The sequence below is a fragment of the Schistocerca cancellata genome, chromosome 6 (genome assembly GCF_023864275.1).
Source record: "Schistocerca cancellata isolate TAMUIC-IGC-003103 chromosome 6, iqSchCanc2.1, whole genome shotgun sequence".
Lineage (NCBI taxonomy): Eukaryota > Metazoa > Arthropoda > Insecta > Orthoptera > Acrididae > Schistocerca > Schistocerca cancellata.
Window position 1 is genome coordinate 149,793,393 of NC_064631.1, and position 24,341 is coordinate 149,817,733.

General features: G+C 42.6%; 1 protein-coding gene across 1 annotated transcript in view; it reads left to right on the forward strand.

Moving 5' to 3' along the window:
- Positions 1–1,334: 1,334 nt before the first annotated feature.
- LOC126191201 (GPI ethanolamine phosphate transferase 2) overlaps positions 1,335–24,341 on the forward strand; it is a 93,902-nt gene continuing 70,895 nt past the window's right edge. Inside the window, exons 1-2 of the mRNA XM_049931995.1 lie at positions 1,335–1,658; positions 1,855–2,053. Coding sequence (XP_049787952.1) covers positions 1,486–1,658; positions 1,855–2,053 — 372 coding nt within the window. The 5' untranslated portion in view covers positions 1,335–1,485. The remainder of the gene's footprint in view (positions 1,659–1,854; positions 2,054–24,341) is intronic.

Here is a 24,341-nt window from a genome sequence, read left to right on the forward strand (position 1 = left end):
CACGCCACAGTGAACCCTATAACGTCCCCTTTAGGATTGGGAGCTCCTCAACGCACTTGCACATTGCCCCGACACAGCTCCTGGGCCGGAACGGATACACAGTCAGATGAATAAATATCTCTCGTCTGCCTACAAGTGCCATGCCCTCATCATGTTCAACTGGATCTAGTGTGATGGCGTCTTTCCACTGCAATGGCTGGAGAGCATAATCGTTCCAGTGCTCAAACCTGGAAAAAACCTGCTTGATGTGCACAGCTATCGGCCCATCGGACTCACCAACGTTTTTTGTAAGCTGCTGGAACATATGGTGTGTTGGCGGTTGGGTTGGGTCCTGGAGTCACGTGGTCTACTGGCTCCTTGTCAGGATGGCTTCCGCCAGGGGCGCTCTACCACTGATAATCTTGTGTGCCTCGAGTCTGCTATCCAAACTACTTTTTCCAGATGCCAACACCTTGTTGACATCTTTTTTGATCTACACAAAGCTTATGACACCACCTGTCGACATCGTATCCTTGCCACATTATATTGGTTGGATCTCCGAGGCCCGCTTCCGATTTTTATCCAGAATTTCCTATCACTCCGTACTTTCTGTGTCCAAGTTGGCGCCTCCCATAGTTCCCCCCATATCCAGGGCAACGGGGTCCTGCAGTGCTCTTTATTGAGTGTATCTCTATTTTTAGTGGCCATTAACGGTTTAGCAGCAGCTGTAGGGCCGTCCGTCTCACCCTCTCTATATGTAGACTACTTCTGGAATTCATACTGCTCCACCAGTACTGGTGGTGGGGGTCCTGGATTTCTTCTTGGTTGTTTTCTTCTGCACTGGATTGGGCCATAAAAACTACTTCGTATGTTGTTTGGATGCTAACTTCTGCCTGGTGCTTCGTCATGATATGTTGTTTTTAACTCTCCACTCTGATACGGCTTCCTCCTCAGTCTTTTTACATGGTGATATTGTCTTCTGTGTTAGTTCCCTACCATTTGTTCGTTCCACCGGTGGCATATTTACTGTTACCTTTTTGGTTCCTTCTTCTGTTATTTTCGTATACTGTGGTGACACTGTCTTCTGTGTTACTTCTTTGTCACTTGTTCGTTCCATGGTGTGCATATTTACTGTTAATTTTTTGGTTTCTCTTCTGTTATTTTCCCATATTGTAAGCATACAGTTCCGTTGAGTGACGGATCTGCCTGTTGCAAGTAGTTAACAGAGATCAGTGACGGTACAGTGGGCTGAACCATGGCTGAATAGTGTTTGACTGTTGTGTCGTGTCGACAGAGCTGGTTGTTGCGCTGCGTTGGTAGTCGATAATTCACGTCAATCGATACCATCGTCTCAAACGACAAATTTTGTAATCTAATTGTAATCAACACAACAGCGTGGTCGGGTTTGAAACATGTTGCTGTCACACATTGCCCCTGTGTTAGGAAAAGATAAGGTGTAGTGGTGGTTACGAATGCAGGGATTTCTTATGACTGTGTAGTGTACAAATGAGTTTTGCTGTTGGTAACGACGTTAGAAATAAGCAATGTGGTTCTCTCTGTTATCTTCTAATAGTGGCGTGTTTCATGGCATTGTTTATGTTTGGTTTCTTCCCTACATCATACTTGCAGTCCCGTAAGGCGACAAAAGATGATATTCCTTATTTTGTCGGCAATACTAGGTGTGTGAAGATAGAACAGCTTTGATTAATATTGTGTGATCGTTTGTATCTCGAAATTCAAGACTATAGATTCGTAAATATTACATATAAAGGCATCGAAAAAGTTCCTATCTTATAGATCTGAATGTTATTAGAATCTAATAACTATAGAACTAAAAATGTACCGTATTATTCAGAAACTGCGTTTGTGTTCTAGGGTGAATGCAAGTGCTTTGTACAAACCGCTTGTAAAGAAATTGATAATAATCATAATAGATGCCTTAAGAGTGGACTTTGTTGAAGGGGAAACTGGGCTGAGAAACATGCCTTACACTGCATCTTTGATTAAAGAAAGTGCGGCATGCCAGTACGTAGGAAGAGTTAGCCCACCCACAGTAACAATGCCAAGGATTAAGGTATGTTTATTAAAAGTAGAGGCACAAGTATTTGTGAATCTGTTGGCTTCCAAAAGTATTCCATCTATTTTACCATAATCAAACCAACATATACCAATGAACAGAGACTTTTGGAAATGGAATGAAGTCTGTGCTAAAGGAAGTATATGTTTGTACATATTTTCATCTCTCTGTTCACTTTGAAAGGACATGACATGTTATGTATGTCTACAATCCTAAATAAATAATTCATTTGTCCGTAGATCATAAATAAATTATATATTAGGAGTGTTATCAAGAAAGTAATTTCCTACTTGATGTAAGGAGCCTAAAGATAAAAAGGAGGTTAAATATATAAAGAGATGTTTATTGTATTGTCATTTATTTTCTACTCGATTACTTATTATTGGTGTATTGCAGTTGCGTACTGCTGTTCTTTGATCCGTGACTTTTAGCCATTTGTGATAACCGGCTGACAGTCTGTCAGTCATGGACTAGGAGTCTAACAACGAGGGATATGAGGTACCAAGTGGAAAATGGGTAGCAATGAGGTCAGAGCTGTAGGGATGGTGTTACATATGTGATGTAGTTATAAAATGTAAGTGACTACTGTCATGACTCACAAGAACAACCTTGGCAAATATATTATTTACTACTGATTGTCTCAATTTTGTCATGTTACAATTCAGTTCTCTTCACAATGACACTTAGCAGTATTAATATTGTTAGCATTGTGCACATAGGGTCGACAGAAGTGTCCGATCCCATGCGTCGGCTTTGACCCGTGACGTAAGTGTGTTGTCGTGTGTGACGTCATGACGGCGCGGAGTTTGGTTTGAGTGTGGCTGTCTCCAGTTCCGTTTTATCGTATTTTATTTACTTTTCTGATCTGTTCGTTCTATCTCGTGAGATTTTTTTTTTTTTTTTTTAATATTTCAAAACACTTATTACTTATTTTAGTTATCTGTTTCCTCGAATTTCTGTTTTAGTTTATTATATTTATATTTCTGATCTGCTCGTTCTATCCCGTGAGATTTTTTTTTAAAAGACAAAACACACTAATCAGCTACTGAAGCATCTTTATCTTCTATGGGTTGCAGGGGTTACGACCCCTGGGGAGGTGGGTGGGTATTCATGCATGGCTGTCTTCACTTACACGTTGTAGCTACGCAAGGTGTCTAAATTTGTTTATATTTAGTTTGCCCCCCCCCCCCCCCCCCCCCCCCCACCCAAAACACCCCATTTCCCGCACTTGTCCCGTTAAGTGTCATTAGGCTTCTTGTGGAAAGTGTGTGTGTTTGTTTTTGTTTCCGCTATATTTGTGACGTCATGGGTCAAAGCAGACGGGTGGGATCGGACGCTTCCGTATTTCCTTCACATAGACTTCTTTAGTACTGAGCTTCCTAAATTTGATATTAATTTGGTCTTTACCCGATTTTTTGCGTTGAGTGCCACATTCATGGCTCATCTCCATTTGTGATACAACTCAAAAATTGCTAATACCTTTAACATTTTTTATGTGCGTAAGTCAAATTTATCATCCCTCTGCCTTAATTTTCTTTTTTAATGTAACTAATATGTGTAACCAACTAACATTCTGTGATACCTGAAACAGCCTCAGTTTTGTCCAGAATTGTATAAAATGAAAGGTCTTTATGACTATTGTAAGTGACACACAATAACAATACAATACTCACTACAATGATCACAATTTGAGAATAGGTTAACAGTGGACTGTCGGTTCTGTATTTCTCATGGAGTTTCAAGTGTAACGTGGAACATAAGAGGAGCTGAATATCAGTGAAAGCTTTTCTTTATAATAGTATAACTGATGCCAAAGTAATTTATACTGCTGGAATTTCCCCAGTAGTATCACAACAGACAATGACATTTGCATGTACTGATTCTGAAATGTCACCTACATGTGTGTCACATGTCTAGATAGTTATCTGCTCTTGCACTATTATTGCTCTTACTTCTCAAGTTTCAAGACATTAGTCTGTGAACCATAACCTTTTCATTAATAGTCCTACCACACTGGGATACCACAGCAGGTCTGATGGCAGAGATGCCTGACCGAATGCCATGGAGCCTGTCGCACCTGGTAGCTAACTGAGTGTAGCGTCTCTGCCAGCAGAACGGCAGCCACAAGAGTCTGTTGGCAGCCCTGTTTGTGCTGCCAGTTGAAGACAACGTCTTACGGCTGCTCCCACGCCAGGTCAGCAGACCTGCCAAGCACTACCTGCGACTTAGTTTTTTCCACCCATGTGAGCACTATGGATAGATTTGACACCAAGTCTTTTATCTGTGAGATTCAGGTGGGATCAACAATTTGGAATGCTCTATCTCAGAGCTATTCAAACCACAACCTGGGGGAGGGGGGGGGGGGGGAGTGTTGTGTAATTGTAAGTGCAATGAATGAAGCTCAACTCAAAGAATAAGCCCCTCCACTTTACAAGCACATTAAAACTACTTGGAACAGCACACTTACTGGTCTCTGATCTGTTGCAAATCATGGAAATTTATCAATCCTCAGCTTCCAAACAGTCTGTTCCTGATGCTACACTCCAATCACAAGAACTTTACATCACAGACAGCACATTTTACTATCCAGGATATGGGTTTTCCTCTAAACTTCTGGACTGAAACGGCACAACTACATGACCTGCTGCAGCAAGTGATGGTAATGGTCCGATACATCAGACATGATAGAATTATTTTAAGATGTAAGAGTTATAAACAAAAGGGGCAGTTTTCCTACTTTTTGTGTAAAACATTTGTAAATCGAATTTCAGTTTATAATAATTCACTTTTCAAATAAAAACTAAAACATCACTCCTATGTGTACTATAAAATTACATCTAGAGCTGTAAACTACAACACAGGATATCAATAGTGCATATTTCATCAATGCAATTCCTTGTGGCCCCTATGCAATCCACATTTGAACTTCTCCCACTGAATAATGGGTGACATTTTCTTCATATCCGGGATTCCTCAGAATAATATTCCTTAGTTTAGTGATGCACACTGTACCCACTGAACCAGGTGTTTCTGCCAGATACATTTGAACCTCAGAAAACAAATCTACACCCACATCTTTCAGTGATAGAAATGTGGACCCTAGTTGTTGTAATGCATCAGGTATAAAAGATGTTCAAACAGAAACAAGCCGGAGTCTGGAATGCACAAACTAGTGACAGGAGGGTAATATCGTGGCGTGTGTAATGAGGTGTGGTTCCAACAAGAGTGTGGAAGTTCACAACCCATTGATAGAGGGAATGCGTGCATGTCACGTGACTATACAGAGCTGTGATATGGAGGTGTCAACAGAAGTGCAAAGAGGTGTTGTACGTTCTGTGACAGCAGAAGGAATAGGAGGAATGAACATTCATTGATGAATATCACAAGTGTACAGCGAACACTGCATGTCCCTTGCAAGGGTCAAGGCGTTGCACAAGCGCTTCACGGAAGCATGGGTGTCGTTAGCCAATGATGCACGGTCTGGAGCACCACACTGCATTACCGATGACATTGTCCAGCTGGTGGATGCTCTCTTTACGCAGGATCGCCGAGTGCCAGTGAAAGCCATATCTGCCGTGGTCGGATTGAGCATCGGAAGTGTCCACACCATCATGAAGGAACGACTATAAATGCGCAGAGTGTGTGCCCAATGGGTGCCCTACAGTCTTCAACCACACCGGGAAGCATATCGAATGACCCACTGTCTTGCTCATCTGCAGCGCTATGATCGGGAAGGGAATGCGCTCCTGGCACGTCTGGTGGCTGGAGATGAGTCATGGTGTCATCACTTTGAACCAGTATCAAAACGACAAAGTCTTCAGTGGAAGCACCCAGGGTCACCGACCATCCACATGAGCTCAGGAAAGGTTATGCTGATGTTTTTCTTTGACCAAGATTGCTCCCAGGCAATTTTACCCATGGGACCATTCTGCTCCATGAGAATGTGAAGCCACATATGGCCAACACAGTCATGGCACTCCTGCTGAAATTCAAATGGGAGGTTCTTGGCCACCCTCCATACAGTCTGCACCTCTCTCCCTGGGATAACGCCATTTTTGGTCCCTTTAGAAAGGCTCTGGGGCAAACGATTCACGTCGGATGACGACGTCCAGCTGTACATGTGGAACTGGTTAACATTGCAGCCCTGGGAATTTTCCATCACCTTGTGTCACAGTGGGACAAGTGTCTCAACAGCCAGGGTCAATACCTCTAACATACAGGTACTGGTTTCTGTAATTATGCTTCCGGCTCGTTTCTTTATGAACGCCCCTTGTATACGCTGGAAATGAGCTCTTAAAAATGCCAAGGATTCAATAATCTTGTTATTCTTAAGATTTGTCTTAGCTATTTTGGTAAAAGCTGATTCACTAGAGTTGAATGTGTATATTACCTCTGACTATTTGGTAGTGTTCATTGTAATATAAATCTGCCAGGAGTCGGGTGCACCAACATGTAAGTATGGGTTCAGGTGAGAGGAGAATGTTTGGAGCTATTTCCTCAAAGGCCTGAATGCAGTTAGGAGTTTTGAGATATACTTTAAGAGAGGAAATAATACCGTTAACCTCAGGACAATTATTTCTCACTTTCTTTGTGAGAAGATGTAGGATATTGGTAAGGCAGGTGCAATGGATCACACTGGGATATAATTCATTCAGTGCTGCTCCAATTGTAATGTATAGGCAGCACAGTCTGTCACCAACAGCAAAAATTTCTCATCCCAATCTTCTCCAGGCCATAGAATGCATGGGGCATTCCTGATGGTGCGGGCTTTGTCTTTTCCAATTCCTAACAGGAATCTGTGGGATTTTCCTGGTGTCATGGAATTTAATTTCCCCACTGTGACATTAGCTATAAATCTGCCACAGCTGTTAGTGGCCTTATTGACTGAATGCCAATTACGGTGCTCATCAATCTCTTTTCTAATATCAGCAATAGCCTTCTCATATACTTGTTGCAAATAATTTTTGTGCTATTTCGATTCATCTGGGATACTGCAGCTGCCGATACTCTCCAGGAAGCCCTTAAATATAGTTTTGTTTAGTGTATTCCATGGCACATTAGCCAACACTAAAACATCAGACAAGTCTGGAGTAAAGCTGCCCACTGCACTGCTTGTCATAGATGAAATTGATGATTGAATCTGTTGATTGTTCTTCCTAGTGACGCTTTTACTATGAGTTACAGAATCTTTTTGTTGAAGGAAATGTGACTCTTCATTGTGACTTGCCTAAAATTAAAACAAACAAAGACTAAGAAGATGCTAGTAACAAAAAAGTAAGAATGTGATTATGTAAACTGTATTTGAATTGAATATCCATGTCAGTAAACTAATTTTAAATTCCGATTTGAAAATACAAGGAAAGAAGGCAAGCAGGAAGATTAGCAGATGATGGAAATGATATAAAAGAACTTCTATTTACTTACTTTTTTTTTACAGGCTTCTTAAAAAATGACACTGCCATCAGTCGTGAAATTGGAGTCTTCAGCAGTCTATAGCCAGAAAAGACCAGTTTTTGATTATTTCTGTTTAGGCATGACAGTTTCATTTAGAGCACACTACTCAATGCGAGTCAACCCACCACGCAACTTTACTCCATAACTACAAAAATAGATTGATTTAAGGGTCACTGATTTGTTCCTTTAGTACACCTCCCTGTTGTTGGATGGCACTTAAGTAAGGGCTGGCTGGGTTTGTTCCAATGTAGTGGCATGTGGAAATGTCAAAATGAATGCATTGTACACAGTGTTGGTTTCAATGCGACCTGTATTTCTTGTACCTTCCAAACTACCAAAATAGTAGACTCTGGTGTCACTTATAGAGCAGCATCCTGACACATTTTCATGTTATAAACATAAGTGACAGTGTGGCATACATATTCTTGATTTCAGTGCAGTGTATAAATTTATTATGTCTCTTCTTAAAATGTGAGAGTCGACATTGTTGATTTTCCTTAGTATTAATTCAGAAAATTTATTTAAAAACATGGTATTTTTTCTTTTTTTTTTGGTCCCTACTTTTTCTGCGATAGTGTTGTTTAGCTCTTTTACAGCCTTTTTAGGTTCTATAAGGTTAAAAACCTACAAATCTGGGCTCTGGAGGTCAGAATCGATGAAAAGTGCATACCAAAATTAGCTCTTCATTGTACCATCTCAGGAAGGTGCACTATGGAATTTTTTTTAAAAAAAGTATTGAGATTATGTTTGTAGAACCTGTTACTGGTTGTTAATGACAGATTGTGTAAATACATCTTACACAATATGACAATGGTGTTATATTTAAGAATTTATGGCCCTTTTCAGGCTAATGAAATAATAATAATAATAATAATAATAATATGATAATGATTATAGCAGGTAAGTGTCTTGTAAACACAATAAAATTTGACACTTTTCTGGGAGTGAAGGGATCTGTGAAAATTGGATGAGTTCAGGTTTCTATGGATCCGCCCGTGGCCATCTTTAGCTACTAAATAATACAATATGCTGTAACATTGTAGCAAGCACTGTGAAATGCAGTGTTGATTCCAGTGTGCTGCCTGCCTCACAAGAAAGAGGGGGCTTGCTACCCCCTCACAGCAGCCGTTAAGCTAGGCGCTGATAATGTGTTTATGCTTCCAGCATCCCCGCAAAAGAGGCCAAATTCTATTGTGCATATATATATATATATATATATATATATATATTTAAAAACAAAGATGATGTGACTTACCAAATGAAAGTGCTGGCAGGTCGACAGACACACAAACAAACACAAACATACACACAAAATCCAAGCTTTCGCAACCAACGGTTGCCTCGTCAGGAAAGAGGGAAGGAGAAGGAAAGACAAAGGATATGGGTTTTAAGGGAGAGGGTAAGGAGTCATTCCAATCCCGGGAGCGGAAAGACTTACCTTAGGGGGAAAAAAGGACAGGTATACACTCGCACACACACACATATCCATCCACACATACACAGACACAAGCAGACATTTGTAAAGGCAAAGAGTTTGGGCAGAGATGTCAGTCGGGACGGAAGTACAGAGGCAAAGATGATGTTGAAAGACAGGTGAGGTATGAGCGGCGGCAGATTGAAATTAGAAATTAGCGGAGATTGAGGCCTGGCGGATAGTGAGAAGAGAGGATATGCTGAAGGGCAAGTTCCCATCTCCGGAGTTCTGACAGGTTGGTGTTAGTGGGAAGTATCCAGATAACCCGGACGGTGTAACACTGTGCCAAGATGTGCTGGCCGTGCACCAAGGCATGTTTAGCCACAGGGTGATCCTCATTACCAACAAACACTGTCTGCCTGTGTCCATTCATGCGAATGGACAGTTTGTTGCTGGTCATTCCCACATAGAATGCATCACAGTGTAGGCAGGTCAGTTGGTAGATCACGTGGGTGCTTTCACACGTGGCTCTGCCTTTGATTGTGTACACCTTCCGGGTTACAGGACTGGAGTAGGTGGTGGTGGGAGGGTGCATGGGACAGGTTTTACACCGGGGGCGGTTACAAGGGTAGGAGCCAGAGGGTAGGGAAGGTGGTTTGGGGATTTCATAGGGATGAACCAAGAGGTTACGAAGGTTAGGTGGACGGCGGAAAGACACTCTTGGTGGAGTGGGGAGGATTTCATGAAGGATGGATCTCATTTCAGGGCAGGATTTGAGGAAGTTGTATCCCTGCTGGAGAGCCACATTCAGAATCTGATCCAGTCCCGGAAAGTATCCTGTCACAAGTGGGGCACTTTTGTGGTTCTTCTGTGGGAGGTTCTGGGTTTGGGAGGATGAGGAAGTGGCTCTGGTTATTTGCTTCTGTACCAGGTCGGGAGGGTAGTTGCGGGATGCGAAAGCTGTTGTCAGGTTGTTGGTGTAATGCCTCAGGGATTCCGGACTGGAGCAGATTCGTTTGCCACGAAGGCCTAGGCTGTAGGGAAGGGACCGTTTGATGTGGAATGGGTGGCAGCTGTCGTAATGGAGGTACTGTTGCTTGTTGGTGGGTTTGATGTGGACGGACGTGTGAAGCTGCCCATTGGACAGGTGAAGGTCAACATCAAGGAAAGTGGCATGGGATTTGGAGTAGGACCAGGTGAATCTGATGGAACCAAAGGAGTTGAGGTTGGAGAGGAAATTCTGGAGTTCTTCTTCACTGTGAGTCCAGATCATGAAGATGTCATCAATAAATCTGTACCAAACTTTGGGTTGGCAGGCCTGGGTAACCAAGAAGGCTTCCTCTAAGCGACCCATGAATAGGTTGGCGTACGAGGGGGCCATCCTGGTACCCATGGCTGTTCCCTTTAATTGTTGGTATGTCTGGTTTTCAAAAGTGAAGAAGTTGTGGGTCAGGATGAAGCTGGCTAAGGTAATGAGGAAAGAGGTTTTAGGTAGGGCGGCAGGTGATCGGCGTGAAAGGAAGTGCTCCATCGCAGCGAGGCCCTGGACGTGCGGGATATTTGTGTATAAGGAAGTGGCATCAATGGTTACAAGGATGGTTTCTGGGGGTAACGGACTGGGTAAGGATTCCAGGCGTTCGAGAAAGTGGTTGGTGTCTTTGATGAAGGATGGGAGACTGCATGTAATGGGTTGAAGGTGTTGATCCACGTAGGCAGAGATATGTTCTGTGGGGGCTTGGTAACCAGCTACAATGGGGCGGCCGGGATGATTGGGTTTGTGAATTTTAGGGAGAAGGTAGAAGGTAGGGGTGCGGGGTGTCGGTGGGGTCAGGAGGTTGATGGAGTCAGGTGAAAGGTTTTGTAGGGGGCCTAAGGTTCTGAGGATTCCTTGAAGCTCTGCCTGGACATCAGGAATGGGATTACCTTGGCAAACTTTGTATGTGGTGTTGTCTGAAAGCAACACCACATACAAAGTTTGCCAAGGTAATCCCATTCCTGATGTCCAGGCAGAGCTTCAAGGAATCCTCAGAACCTTAGGCCCCCTACAAAACCTTTCACCTGACTCCATCAACCTCCTGACCCCACCGACACCCCGCACCCCTACCTTCTACCTTCTCCCTAAAATTCACAAACCCAATCATCCCGGCCGCCCCATTGTAGCTGGTTACCAAGCCCCCACAGAACATATCTCTGCCTACGTGGATCAACACCTTCAACCCATTACATGCAGTCTCCCATCCTTCATCAAAGACACCAACCACTTTCTCGAACGCCTGGAATCCTTACCCAGTCCGTTACCCCCAGAAACCATCCTTGTAACCATTGATGCCACTTCCTTATACACAAATATCCCGCACGTCCAGGGCCTCGCTGCGATGGAGCACTTCCTTTCACGCCGATCACCTGCCGCCCTACCTAAAACCTCTTTCCTCATTACCTTAGCCAGCTTCATCCTGACCCACAACTTCTTCACTTTTGAAAACCAGACATACCAACAATTAAAGGGAACAGCCATGGGTACCAGGATGGCCCCCTCGTACGCCAACCTATTCATGGGTCGCTTAGAGGAAGCCTTCTTGGTTACCCAGGCCTGCCAACCCAAAGTTTGGTACAGATTTATTGATGACATCTTCATGATCTGGACTCACAGTGAAGAAGAACTCCAGAATTTCCTCTCCAACCTCAACTCCTTTGGTTCCATCAGATTCACCTGGTCCTACTCCAAATCCCATGCCACTTTCCTTGATGTTGACCTTCACCTGTCCAATGGGCAGCTTCACACGTCCGTCCACATCAAACCCACCAACAAGCAACAGTACCTCCATTACGACAGCTGCCACCCATTCCACATCAAACGGTCCCTTCCCTACAGCCTAGGCCTTCGTGGCAAACGAATCTGCTCCAGTCCGGAATCCCTGAGGCATTACACCAACAACCTGACAACAGCTTTCGCATCCCGCAACTACCCTCCCGACCTGGTACAGAAGCAAATAACCAGAGCCACTTCCTCATCCTCCCAAACCCAGAACCTCCCACAGAAGAACCACAAAAGTGCCCCACTTGTGACAGGATACTTTCCGGGACTGGATCAGATTCTGAATGTGGCTCTCCAGCAGGGATACAACTTCCTCAAATCCTGCCCTGAAATGAGATCCATCCTTCATGAAATCCTCCCCACTCCACCAAGAGTGTCTTTCCGCCGTCCACCTAACCTTCGTAACCTCTTGGTTCATCCCTATGAAATCCCCAAACCACCTTCCCTACCCTCTGGCTCCTACCCTTGTAACCGCCCCCGGTGTAAAACCTGTCCCATGCACCCTCCCACCACCACCTACTCCAGTCCTGTAACCCGGAAGGTGTACACAATCAAAGGCAGAGCCACGTGTGAAAGCACCCACGTGATCTACCAACTGACCTGCCTACACTGTGATGCATTCTATGTGGGAATGACCAGCAACAAACTGTCCATTCGCATGAATGGACACAGGCAGACAGTGTTTGTTGGTAATGAGGATCACCCTGTGGCTAAACATGCCTTGGTGCACGGCCAGCACATCTTGGCACAGTGTTACACCGTCCGGGTTATCTGGATACTTCCCACTAACACCAACCTGTCAGAACTCCGGAGATGGGAACTTGCCCTTCAGCATATCCTCTCTTCTCGCTATCCGCCAGGCCTCAATCTCCGCTAATTTCTAATTTCAATCTGCCGCCGCTCATACCTCACCTGTCTTTCAACATCATCTTTGCCTCTGTACTTCCGTCCCGACTGACATCTCTGCCCAAACTCTTTGCCTTTACAAATGTCTGCTTGTGTCTGTGTATGTGTGGATGGATATGTGTGTGTGTGCGAGTGTATACCTGTCCTTTTTTCCCCCTAAGGTAAGTCTTTCCGCTCCCGGGATTGGAATGACTCCTTACCCTCTCCCTTAAAACCCATATCCTTTTGTCTTTCCTTCTCCTTCCCTCTTTCCTGACGAGGCAACCGTTGGTTGCGAAAGCTTGGATTTTGTGTGTATGTTTGTGTTTGTTTGTGTGTCTGTCGACCTGCCAGCACTTTCATTTGGTAAGTCACATCATCTTTGTTTTTAAATATATTTTTCCTTCGTGGAATGTTTCCTTCTATTATAACTATATATATATATATATATATATATATATATATATAGTTATAATAGAAGGAAACATTCCACGAAGGAAAAATATACTTAAAAACAAAGATGATGTGACTTACCAAATGAAAGTGCTGGCAGGTCGACAGACACACAAACGAACACAAACATACACACAAAATTCAAGCTTTCGCAACAAACTGTTGCCTCATCAGGAAAGAGGGCTCCCTAAAACCCGCATCCTTTCGTCTTTCCCTCTCCTTCCCTCTTTCCTGATGAGACAACAGTTTGTTGCGAAAGCTTGAATTTTGTGTGTATGTTTGTGTTCGTTTGTGTGTCTGTCGACCTGCCAGCACTTTCATTTGGTAAGTCACATCATCTTTGTTTTTAAGTATATATATATATATATATATAGAGAGAGAGAGAGAGAGAGAGTGTGTGTGTGTGTGTGTGTGTGTGTGTGTGTGTGTGTGTGTGTGTGATAAAGTCTCCAAATTAATTGTAATAATTTTAAATTACATGTATCAAAGGTTCTGTACTCACCTACCTAAAATTTGAGTTGTAGCACCCTCCTAACTAACTGTATGGAAATTGTGTTTTTTTTTTTTTAATTAATCCCATGGTTTCCTTGTAATCTAAAAGTTGTGTTGCCTTGTCCTATGTGGATTGCTAGTCGTTTAATGTTTATAATACAAAGTATGAATGTCCCAGAAAAACGATGATTGTTAAACTAGAATAGGTCTGATGAGTAAACCTGTGAAGTGTAGAATAATTCAGGAGCTGCCCATTTTCAGGCTCTCTTGTATCATCTATCATAACTGCTATTGCATGGATTGGTCTACCAGTGCTAGTCTAGCATCTGTGATATTACTAGCACATGGAAATGCCTATATTTTAAGGTCTGCTTCAGACAAGAATGTGTGTACAAAGGATGAACTGTCAGGGTAGATTTGTATTTACACCTAACTACCCTTGTTTGTCCCACTGTGCCTATACCATTTCACATGAATTCAGAGCTATACTCAAAGTTCAAGTTCAAATGTGCCCTCTTTTGAACTGATGCTAAACTGTAACCAAAGAGGAAAGCAAAATATGTAAATAAGTATTGCATTGCAACTCACCGATTAAAAGGGTTGCTGTCTCCTATTTTATGATTAGTGATCATTTTTTATTTGCGTATTATATGTAAGAATGTTGACATTGTGAGTTTGCTGTGTAAATGGAGAAGAGCAGGCCAAGGTAGAAAATGTGTTTAGTGTTATGAATAATAGTTCACCTCCACAGCTGAGTGATCAGCATATCTGACTACCACGCCCAGAACCCATGTGCAATTCCTGGCATCACCAAGGATTATTTCTGGGTGTGGGTACTGGAATAGTGTCCTTTCAATCTCATGATGCCAATTGAGGAGCTACTTGAATGGGAAGTTGTGGCTCCAAAGTCTGGAAAGCCATCAATGGCTTGGAGAGCTGTGTGAAGTCACGCCGTACTGTATTCAAATGAGGTCTCTGTTGAAACATCACAGATATGTTAATTAATTGTTGCATTCGCAGAGCATGCTGTAAAGAATAATAATTCCACTTTCTGCCAGCAGGCAAAAATATTATGCTATAAGCAGTTGGAATGAGAAATTTTTCCCGTTTTGATGTCGGTATACTGTTTGTTGCTTGGTGACATGTTTTGATTTCTTTAGTGAAGTGACTGTTAGTGCAAAGGGCTAAGAAGGTTGAAGTTTTCCATATGAAACGCAATGACTATTGAGAAGAAAGACGGTGCACTGGTGGTAGTGTTGCTTTATCAGGTTGGCAGCAGTAGCAGTGCTGTATTGCAAGAATGTGGCCGACAGGCACAGCTATGAAGACCCCCATATCAATAAATGGGCTACAGAATATGACCTATAAATGTGGAAAAACAAGTGAATTAGGTGGTGGGGCACAGAGAGGGCCAGGCTCATTCCCATGGCAGATGTGAATAAAGTTGCTGTAACTATACTGCGAAAGCAGAGAGAGCTTCACTGCAAGTTTAAACGCAGCCAAAACCTCTCAGACAAACAGAAGCTAAACGATGTCAAAGTTAGCGTAAGGAGGGCTATGCGTGAAGCGTTCAGTGAATTCGAAAGTAAAATTCTATGTACCAACTTGACAGAAAACCCTAGGAAGTTCTGGTCTTACGTTAAATCAGTAAGTGGCTCGAAACAGCATATCCAGACACTCCGGGATGATGATGGCATTGAAACAGAGGATGACACTCGTAAAGCTGAAATACTGAACACCTTTTTCCAAAGATGTTTCACAGAGGAAGGCCGCACTGCTGTTCCTTCTCTAAATCCTCGCACAAACAAAAAAATGGCTGACATCGAAATAAGTGTCCAAGAAATAGAAAAGCAACTGGAATCACTCAACAGAGGAAAGTCCACTGGACCTGACGGGATACCAATTCGATTCTACACAGAGTACGCGAAAGAACTTGCCCCCCTTCTAACAGCTTTGTACCGCAAGTCTCTAGAGGAACGGAAGGTTCCAAATGATTGGAAAAGAGTACAGGTAGTCCCAGTCTTCAAGAAGGGTCATCAAGCAGATGCACAAAACTATAGACCTATATCTCTGACGTCGATCTGTTGTAGAATTTTAGAACATGTTTTTTGCTCGAGTATCATGTCGTTTTTGGAAACTCAGAATCTACTCTATAGGAATCAACAGGAATTCCAGAAACAGCGATCGTGTGAGACCCAACTCGCTTTATTTGTTCATGAGACCCAGAAAATATTAGGTACAGGCTCCCAGGTAGATGCTATTTTCCTTGACTTCCGGAAGGCGTTCGATACAGTTCCGCACTGTCGCCTGATAAACAAAGTCTATGGAATATAAGACCAGCTGTGTGGCTGGATTGAAGAGTTTTTAGCAAACAGAACACAGCATGTTGTTCTCAATGGAGAGACATCTACAGACGTTAAGGTAACCTCTGGTGTGCCACAGGGGAGTGTTATGGGACCATTGCTTTTCACAATATATATAAATGACCTGGTAGATAGTGTCGGAAGTTCCATGCGGCTTTTCGCAGATGATGCTGTAGTATACAGAGAAGTTGCAACATTAGTAAATTGTAGCGAAATGCAGGAAGATCTGCAGCGGATAGGCACTTAGTGCAGGGAGTGGCAACTGACCCTTAACATAGACAAATGTAATGTATTGCGAATACATAGAAAGAAGGATCCTTTATTGTATGATTATATGATAGCGGAACAAACACTGGTAGCAGTTACTTCTGTAAAATATCTGGGATTATGCGTGCGGAACGATTTGAAGTGGAATGATCATATAAAATTAATTGTTGGTAAGGCGGGTACCAGGTTGAGATTCATTGGGAGAGTCCTTAGAAAATGTAGTCCATCAACAAAGTAGGTGGCTTACAAAACACTCGTTCGACCTATACTTGAGTATTGCTCATCAGTGTGGGATCTGTACCAGATCGGGTTGACGGAGGAGATAGAGAAGATCCAAAGAAGAGCGGCGCGTTTCATCACAGGGTTATTTGGTAATCGTGATAGTGTTACGGAGATGTTTAGCAGACTCAAGTGGCAGACTCTGAAAGAGAGGCGCTCTGCATCACGGTGTAGCTTGCTCGCCAGGTTTCGAGAGGGTGCGTTTCTGAATGAGGTAGCGAATATATTGCTTCCCCCTACTTATACCTCCCGAGGAGATCATGAATGTAAAATTAGAGAGATTTGAGCACGCACAGAGGCTTTCAGACAGTCGTTCTTCCCGCGAACCATACGCGACTGGAACAGAAAAGGGAGGTAATGAAAGTGGCACGTAAAGTGCCCTCAACCACACACCGTTGGGTGGCTTGCGGAGTATAAATGTAGATGTAGATGAACTATAGCTGACCATGCAGCACACACCTGAAATTCTGCAACCAGTGCTCTAGCTGTGTCATGGGAATTCTCTTCACCCTGCTCAGGAGTTCAAAAGATTTTGCAGTGCATTTTACACTGGTATCTCTATAAGATTCAGAATGTGCACCAAATGAAACTCCAAGATAGGCTGCAGTGCGATGACTTTGCCCTTCGCTCTTTTTTACGCACGGAAATGAATGGCACATTTTATTCTGCACGGTGCTGTGAATGTGCAGGACTGTCACATATTGGGTTTTGCTCTGCCATATGCTGTGCAGCAACATCCATTGCACTCAGTTAACGTGACTGTGTGGTGTGGTTTCACAAGCTCCTTCATTCGCGATCAGTTTTTCTTCGAGGAGATGACACCTCACTGGCCTGTTATGTGTACAGTGACATCTCACATTATAAGGCCCTTTTTGTGGAACATGTGATTCCAGCTTTGTGAGAATGCAAGTGTGTCCACATAACTATTGTCGTGCAAGATTGGGTGGTCACATGTCACTTGCCATGTGAAAGATTTGCTTCGAGATACCTTTGCTACCAACCACATCATCTCTAGGCAGTTTCAAGATGTGTAGTCTTCAAGGTACTCTGGCTTCAATCCTTGTGACTTTGGTTAAGGCTGTACCTGAAAGATCATGTCGCTCAGGGATGTATCTGGACTCTTCCTAATGTGAAGGATAATATATGATGACATAACACTCTGATTACAACAGGTATGCAGCGAGCAACTGTCGACCATACTATGTTATCGATGCAGCATAACCTAATAAACATGCCGGAACCAGGGTTATGGGTTTGATTGTTCCTTCCCTTTTTGTGTAGCCACACCACATTCTCACTGCTTATAGTGTCATTTTTTCATCTAGTGGCAGAAAGTGGAATTATTACTATTTGTTTCCCCATCATACACTGCGAGTACACTACGATGTTTCAGCATCCTGTGTCAACCTGACACAGTATTGAATAAAACAAGAAAAAATAACAATGTACATTAATTGTGCTCTATCTTGGAAAACATTCAGAATAGGAAACAAGTCCATACAATTATTTATTTTTCAACTGATCATTCCTGTCATATCCCTGAATATTGACCATTCTTCTGTATGTACATATGAAGAAAAATGTTTTCTTATGAGTACTAATTAAGTTTGCATTAGTATTAGAGGAGAAAACTTGTAAGGGCAGACAGAACTGGAGAAATCTGAAAGAAAAGAATGCTATGCTGAGATGTAGAGAATAATACATGGTAGGAATTAATGTATGATGTCATCACCAGTCGTAAGACTGGTGTCAGTAAAAAAAAATGCTGCAACAAAACAGGAATGTAACCGGTACGAATACAATTATTATTGATATGCGAAAAGTAAAATTATTGGCATTTAGTTGAGCAGTTTACTTTTGCAATATTATTTGAGAACTGTAATTGTTTTTCTATACCTCCAAATTGCGCTGTGTAATTTTATCAATTTGCTCATGTAGAACGCACTAATATGGAATGTCTTGCATTACTTCACAAAAACTGGATTCTGAACCTAAAAAAAACAGTTGTCTGTTACAACTAGAAATGCCGAAGATGCAGCACAAAGCAAAGAATGCAGACTTACTAAAATACAGAAAGTAACTATCAGTCACAAAGTGGTTGATGTCAGTTTCACATCTGTAGCCATTGAAATATAACTGTTTCTCTGGAATATATTAGTCTGGTCTGTATATAAAGCAACAGTATGGGTCCAGCTCAGGAGGGTAACACTCTATTTTTATCCCCAACTATCCACCTACAAACAAATCTGTAGTACAGCAATGGGCACCTGCATGGCACCATCCAGTGCCAACCTATTCTTGGGCCAAATAGAGGAATTATTCCGAACCACCCAGAATCTCAAACTCCTCACCTGGTTCAGATTCATTGACAACATCGTCCAAAATCTCTATCTTCTACCCCATTCACTTCTCTTGGTCCTCTACCTGTAGCCATCACGTTTGTAGTGGTAAACAACCCCTCTCCATATGTGCCAAGGATGTCATTGAGGTCTTCACAGACAGAAATTACTCCCCCCCCCCCCTCCCCAAGGGTTGTCCAGAAACAGATTTTTCATGTGTTGTATCTCCAGTCACTTAACGCGCCTGGCTACAAAAGAACTTGTGACTCCGTGCCAGCTGGGACTGGAGCAACTGCATCACATTCGCTGCCAGGGTTTTGACTACATCTCATTGTATCCTAAAATGAGGAAGATCCTCCCCACTATCCTTCCCACTTCTTCCACTGGAGTATTCCATCACCCATCAAACTTTGCGATATCCTTGTCCATTCTTATTCCACCACTGCTCCCAACCTCTTGTTTCATGGTTCATATCCTTGCAATAGAACTAGAGGCAAGACCTGGTCCATACATCATCTGATCACCAGCTACTCCAGTCCGGTTACAGGCATTCCTATCCCATCAAAGGCAGGTAGTCATGCGATCTACAAACTAAGCTGCAACCATTGTGCTGCTTTTTACGTGGTAATGACAACCAACGAGCTGTCTATCCTCATAAATGGCCACTGGCAAACTGTGGCCAAGAAACAGGTGGACCACCCAGTTGCTGAACATGCTGCCCAATACAATGTTCTTCACTTCAATGACTGGTCCACAGCCTGTGCCATCTGGAGCCTTCCTACCAACACCAACTTTTCTGTGTTATGCGGGTGGGAACTGTTATATCCTAGCCAGTAATGCCAACCGAGCCCGCTGCCAAAAGGTTGGCAGCATCAAAGTCCGGACGCCGTCCGCATAAGCAGCGCCAGCGATACAGGAAATCGCCGCAAGTCTGCGCGCGCCACCGCTGGCTTCTGGCTTCTTAAGCGCTGGAGTCGCGAGCGCTAGGACAGTTCTGTATTCGCCGCTCAGTTGTATACTCGCCACCGATTTGTGTACTTGCTAGTCAGTTGTGTGTTCATCGCAGCAGAGTTGTTGTTTGTCGTCAGCCGATGCTGACCTAGCCGCTCCGACTCGAACTAGACAGATTTCTGTAGACACGGAGTTCACTACTGTGTTTCTGTATCTTCGTTAATAAAGATAAGTACCGACTTTTATTTAATCAGAGTGTTTGGGTTTTCATCTTTCTGTTCTCTGTTCCAGCGGACCGGTCGGCCCGCTATTAAAAGTGTGGCGGTGACTTCGTAAGCCGTTTCTACAGCGAAGTGTTTGTCGCTACGAACGCCGCCACAAAAGGAACTATCCCTGCAATATATCTATGGTCCCAGTAACCCCCTGACAAACCTCGCTAGTTCGCATCCTTCACCTACCTATCCCTTCCGTGCTCTCACTCCAGCACTAAACTGCCTTCTATTCCACCAACACACCCATTATTCTTTTTTCTCTCCTGCCATCCCTCCTCCTCCTCCTCCTCCTCCTCACCCACCCTCCTTATCTCCACCACCCATGCCAGATTGTTTCTCTCTTGATAAGCTGTTGCAGTTCACAGTCCTTACTCAGTGACCAGAGACAATGGCCATGTGCATGTGTAAATGAGTGCCTGTGCTTTCTTCTTTAGAAGGAGGTCTTTTGTCCGAAAGCTCATATGTATAGCAGCCTTTGGCTATCTGTGACTCAGTGTCTCCTCTGTATGACGAGTAAGAATGTATCCTTTTCATAATATTGTCTGCCTTATAGATTTGATACAGGTGAATTCACAGCCATTACATTCATTAACCTAGGAGCACGTTATGGAACAATCACAAGACATTATTCAGAAACCTATATACTTTCCCAGGAGATTGCTCATGAATTGCCATTGCATAATGTTCATTGGAAAGATGTCACTTTGAAGAGCAATAGTTGCTGATGGAAGCACCAAAAAGGGCTAATAATAATGGGCCTCTCTTAGGATTATGTGCGGGCTTTGCAGTTGCATAATATTGTTAAGTGAATGATGAATATTATGAGAAGGAAAGTTGCTACTCACCATATAGCGGAGATGCTGAGTCACAGATATACACAACAAAATGATTTTCACACTTGTAGCTTGCGGCCAGTGGCCTTTGTCAACAGTAGACACACATATGTGCACACACACAAACGCAACTCACACACACGACTGCAGTCTCAGGTAACTGGTGTGGTTTCAGTTGCCTGAGACTGCAGTTTTGTGCGTGTGTGTGTGTGTGTGTGTGTGTGTGTGTGTGTGTGTGTGTGTGTGTGTGTGTGTGTGTGTGTGTGTGTGTGTGTGTGTGAATTGGCCAAAAGCTTTAAGTGTGAAAATCTTTTTGTTGTGCCTATCTGTGACTCAGCATCTCCACTATATGGTGAGTAGCAACTTTCCTTCTCATAATATTGTTACATTCCAACCTGGATTTTCCATAAGTGAATGATCAGTCAGACATGAGATGAGATTTTTAATAGGTGACACAATAATTGTTGCCCAACGTCAAACAAGTGAGGAGATCAAAATTGAATTAAAAATCTCGCAAATTATTATGATATGAACACTTGGTACTAGACAAATCTGTGCTTACCACCAGAGAAACAAATAGAAAAGTAAATGTGAATCATGGAGGAGAGCTGCTGTCCCACTGTGACATCCCCAAATATCTGTTGACAGAGCCCAATCATCTTCAAAGCTCACTGCAAGGTTTAAGTGTTAATTGCCTTGGAGTAATATCATCTGCAAACTGTTTAGGAGCATTTAGGGTATGCAGCTTATGGTCTAGCAGCATTTCCTCTATGCTTCTCTGAATTATAGTATAGGAACACTGCTGATTCAGCAATCATTTGATACTGCTCGGAAAGAAATGGTGTATTGTGACAGTATGCCTGTGACCAACATCATTCCTCATGAAATAACACTTTGTGGGTGTAGCAACCTCACATTTCAGAAAAAAAATTCCATAGAGCTATTTTAAAATATTTCATGACAGTAACTGAGCAATAATAGGAGCAGTTGTTGTAACAATAATAGTGGGACAGCCTAATAAATAAATTTCAAATTGTGAACAATGGGTGGGGAACAGGGAAAGTGGGTCTGTAATATTTTGCAAGGGACCAGTGTGGAATTCCTGTAGAAAATTTTATAAAGCCATAGATAGCTGGCCATTTAACAGTCCTGAAAGTCTTAAAGTATCTTAACTTTATTTTAATAACAATCACTGTTCAAAGGAAGCACTGCGGACTTGTTAAAAATTGTGACATTTACGTATTGCACAAGTGTACTGATAACTACCTCAAATGTATCTGCACCAGCCATAGCTCCGAGAATAATGGAATTGGCTTGCAAATTATTCAAATCAAAAAGCTGAATCCTTCATTTAAAAAAAAGATCCTCATATTATACAATTACAAAGAAATATAATGACATAGTTGGCAGAAGAAGAGATCAGTCAACTCCCACTGGCCAAGACTCGATGTGTGAAATTTCTGGGCATCGAAAATGTTTATGTGCAGTCATATTACTTTCACTCAGTATTCTCATATTGCATAATTTATTGGTGAACGGGATACAGCTAAGGTCAAAAAAGTATATATTCTACAGACGGGCATAGGAAGAATATCAGGTAAAGTTGATTACCAAATATTTTACAGATGATTCTTAAACTTTCATTGTCACAGTACTAGAAGTAAAACTAATTTCCCTGCCTAGGATTCAGAATGGAGTTTTATATTTTGGTCAGTTAGTTTATAACAGGATGCTAATAGGCATAACCAGGAAATGGAATCCCAGAAATTGAAAGACAAAGTAAAAGATTAGCTATTAACTTCTTCTGTACAGACAGCTGATAATGTTCTGTGTAATGTTACATAAGTGCTTTTTTTCGAAGCATTACACATTTACACTTCTTTTATAGTTATAAGTGCCAGTGCTGGGTTGTTATAATTAAACTGACATTGTTCTGAGTGCTGCAATGTCACCTGTACACATCACAGGATGCTGAAACATTTTAGGTATGTTCATTAACCAGTGCGCTCGTGGAGTATGCTGAAGAAAATAATAGTTCCACATTCTGCCACCAGGTGAAAATATGGTGCTGGAAGCAATCAGACTGGTGTGGCGCAGAAAAAGAGGAGGAACAATCAAACTCATGGTAATGGTGCTTGTGGCTTGTTTATTAGGATGTGTTAACAATTTCCATCATGTGTTCAGTATGGGCTACTGACTCATCAACATGCTGCATCCATAACATTGCGTGGTTGACAAGTGCTTGCTACATATCCTGTGCAATCAGAGTGACATGTCGTCATATGCTATCCTTCAGATTAGGAATAGTCCAGATACATCCCTATTAGACATGATCTTTTAGATACCCCTCAACCACAATTCCCATGGATTTTGGTCAGGGAATCTGGAAAGCAACACTTGTTGAAATTGCCTTGAGATGATGTGGTTGTTGTGGAAGGTTTCTCGAAGCAAATCTTTTATGTAGCAAGTGACATGTAGTGTTATCCCATCTTGCAGGAAAATAGTGGTGTGGACACAGTTGCATTTTTGCAAAGCTGGAATCACATGTGCAAGGAGTTCCTGATAATGTGCAGAAATCACTGTACACCTAACAGGACCGTGAGGTGTCATCTCGTTGAAGAAAAATGGACCAAGAATGAAGGAGCTTGTGAAATCACACCACAGAGTCACATAAGCTGAATGCAGAGTATGTTCCAGTACAACATGTGACAAAATTGAATCCAATATGTGACAGTTCTGTGCATTTAAGGCACTGTGCAGAGCAAAATGCGCCTTGCCCATCCAGAGAATATCCCTTGGCCACATGTCATCCATTTCCAGGTGTGACAAAAATACAATGAAGGGCATTGTAGCCTACATTGGGGCTTCATTTGGTGCATTCTGAATCTTGTAGGGATACCAGTGTACAATGCACCACAAAATCTTTTGAACTGCTGACTAGGGGGAAGAGAATTCCCATGACACAGCTCGAGCACTGGTTGCAGAATTTGAGGCATGTGATGCATGGTCGGTTGTAGCTACAGGAACTTTATCAACAACTGCTGTGGGAATGAGCCTGGTCATCTCGCTGCTGTAGCACCTAATGCACCTGTTTCTTCGAATTTCTAGATCATATTCTTTAGCCCATTTATTGACATGGGGACTCTTCGCAGCTGCCTCTGTTGATGGTATTTCTGTAACGCAGCAGTGCTGTTGCAGGCGTTCTGATGAAGCAACTTTACCACCAGTGTACCATCTTTCTTCCCAATAGCCATTAAATTTCACATGGGGAAACTTCAACGTTGTTATCCCTTTACACCACCCGTCACTTTACAAAACAAATCAGCACGAATCGCCAAATGACAAACAGCATACTGAGATCAAAGAAGGAAAAATTTCACATTCTGACCGCTTACAGCACCATACTTTCACCTGGTGGCAGAAAGTGGAACTCTTTTATTTCTTCAGCATACTGGACGAGCGTACTGA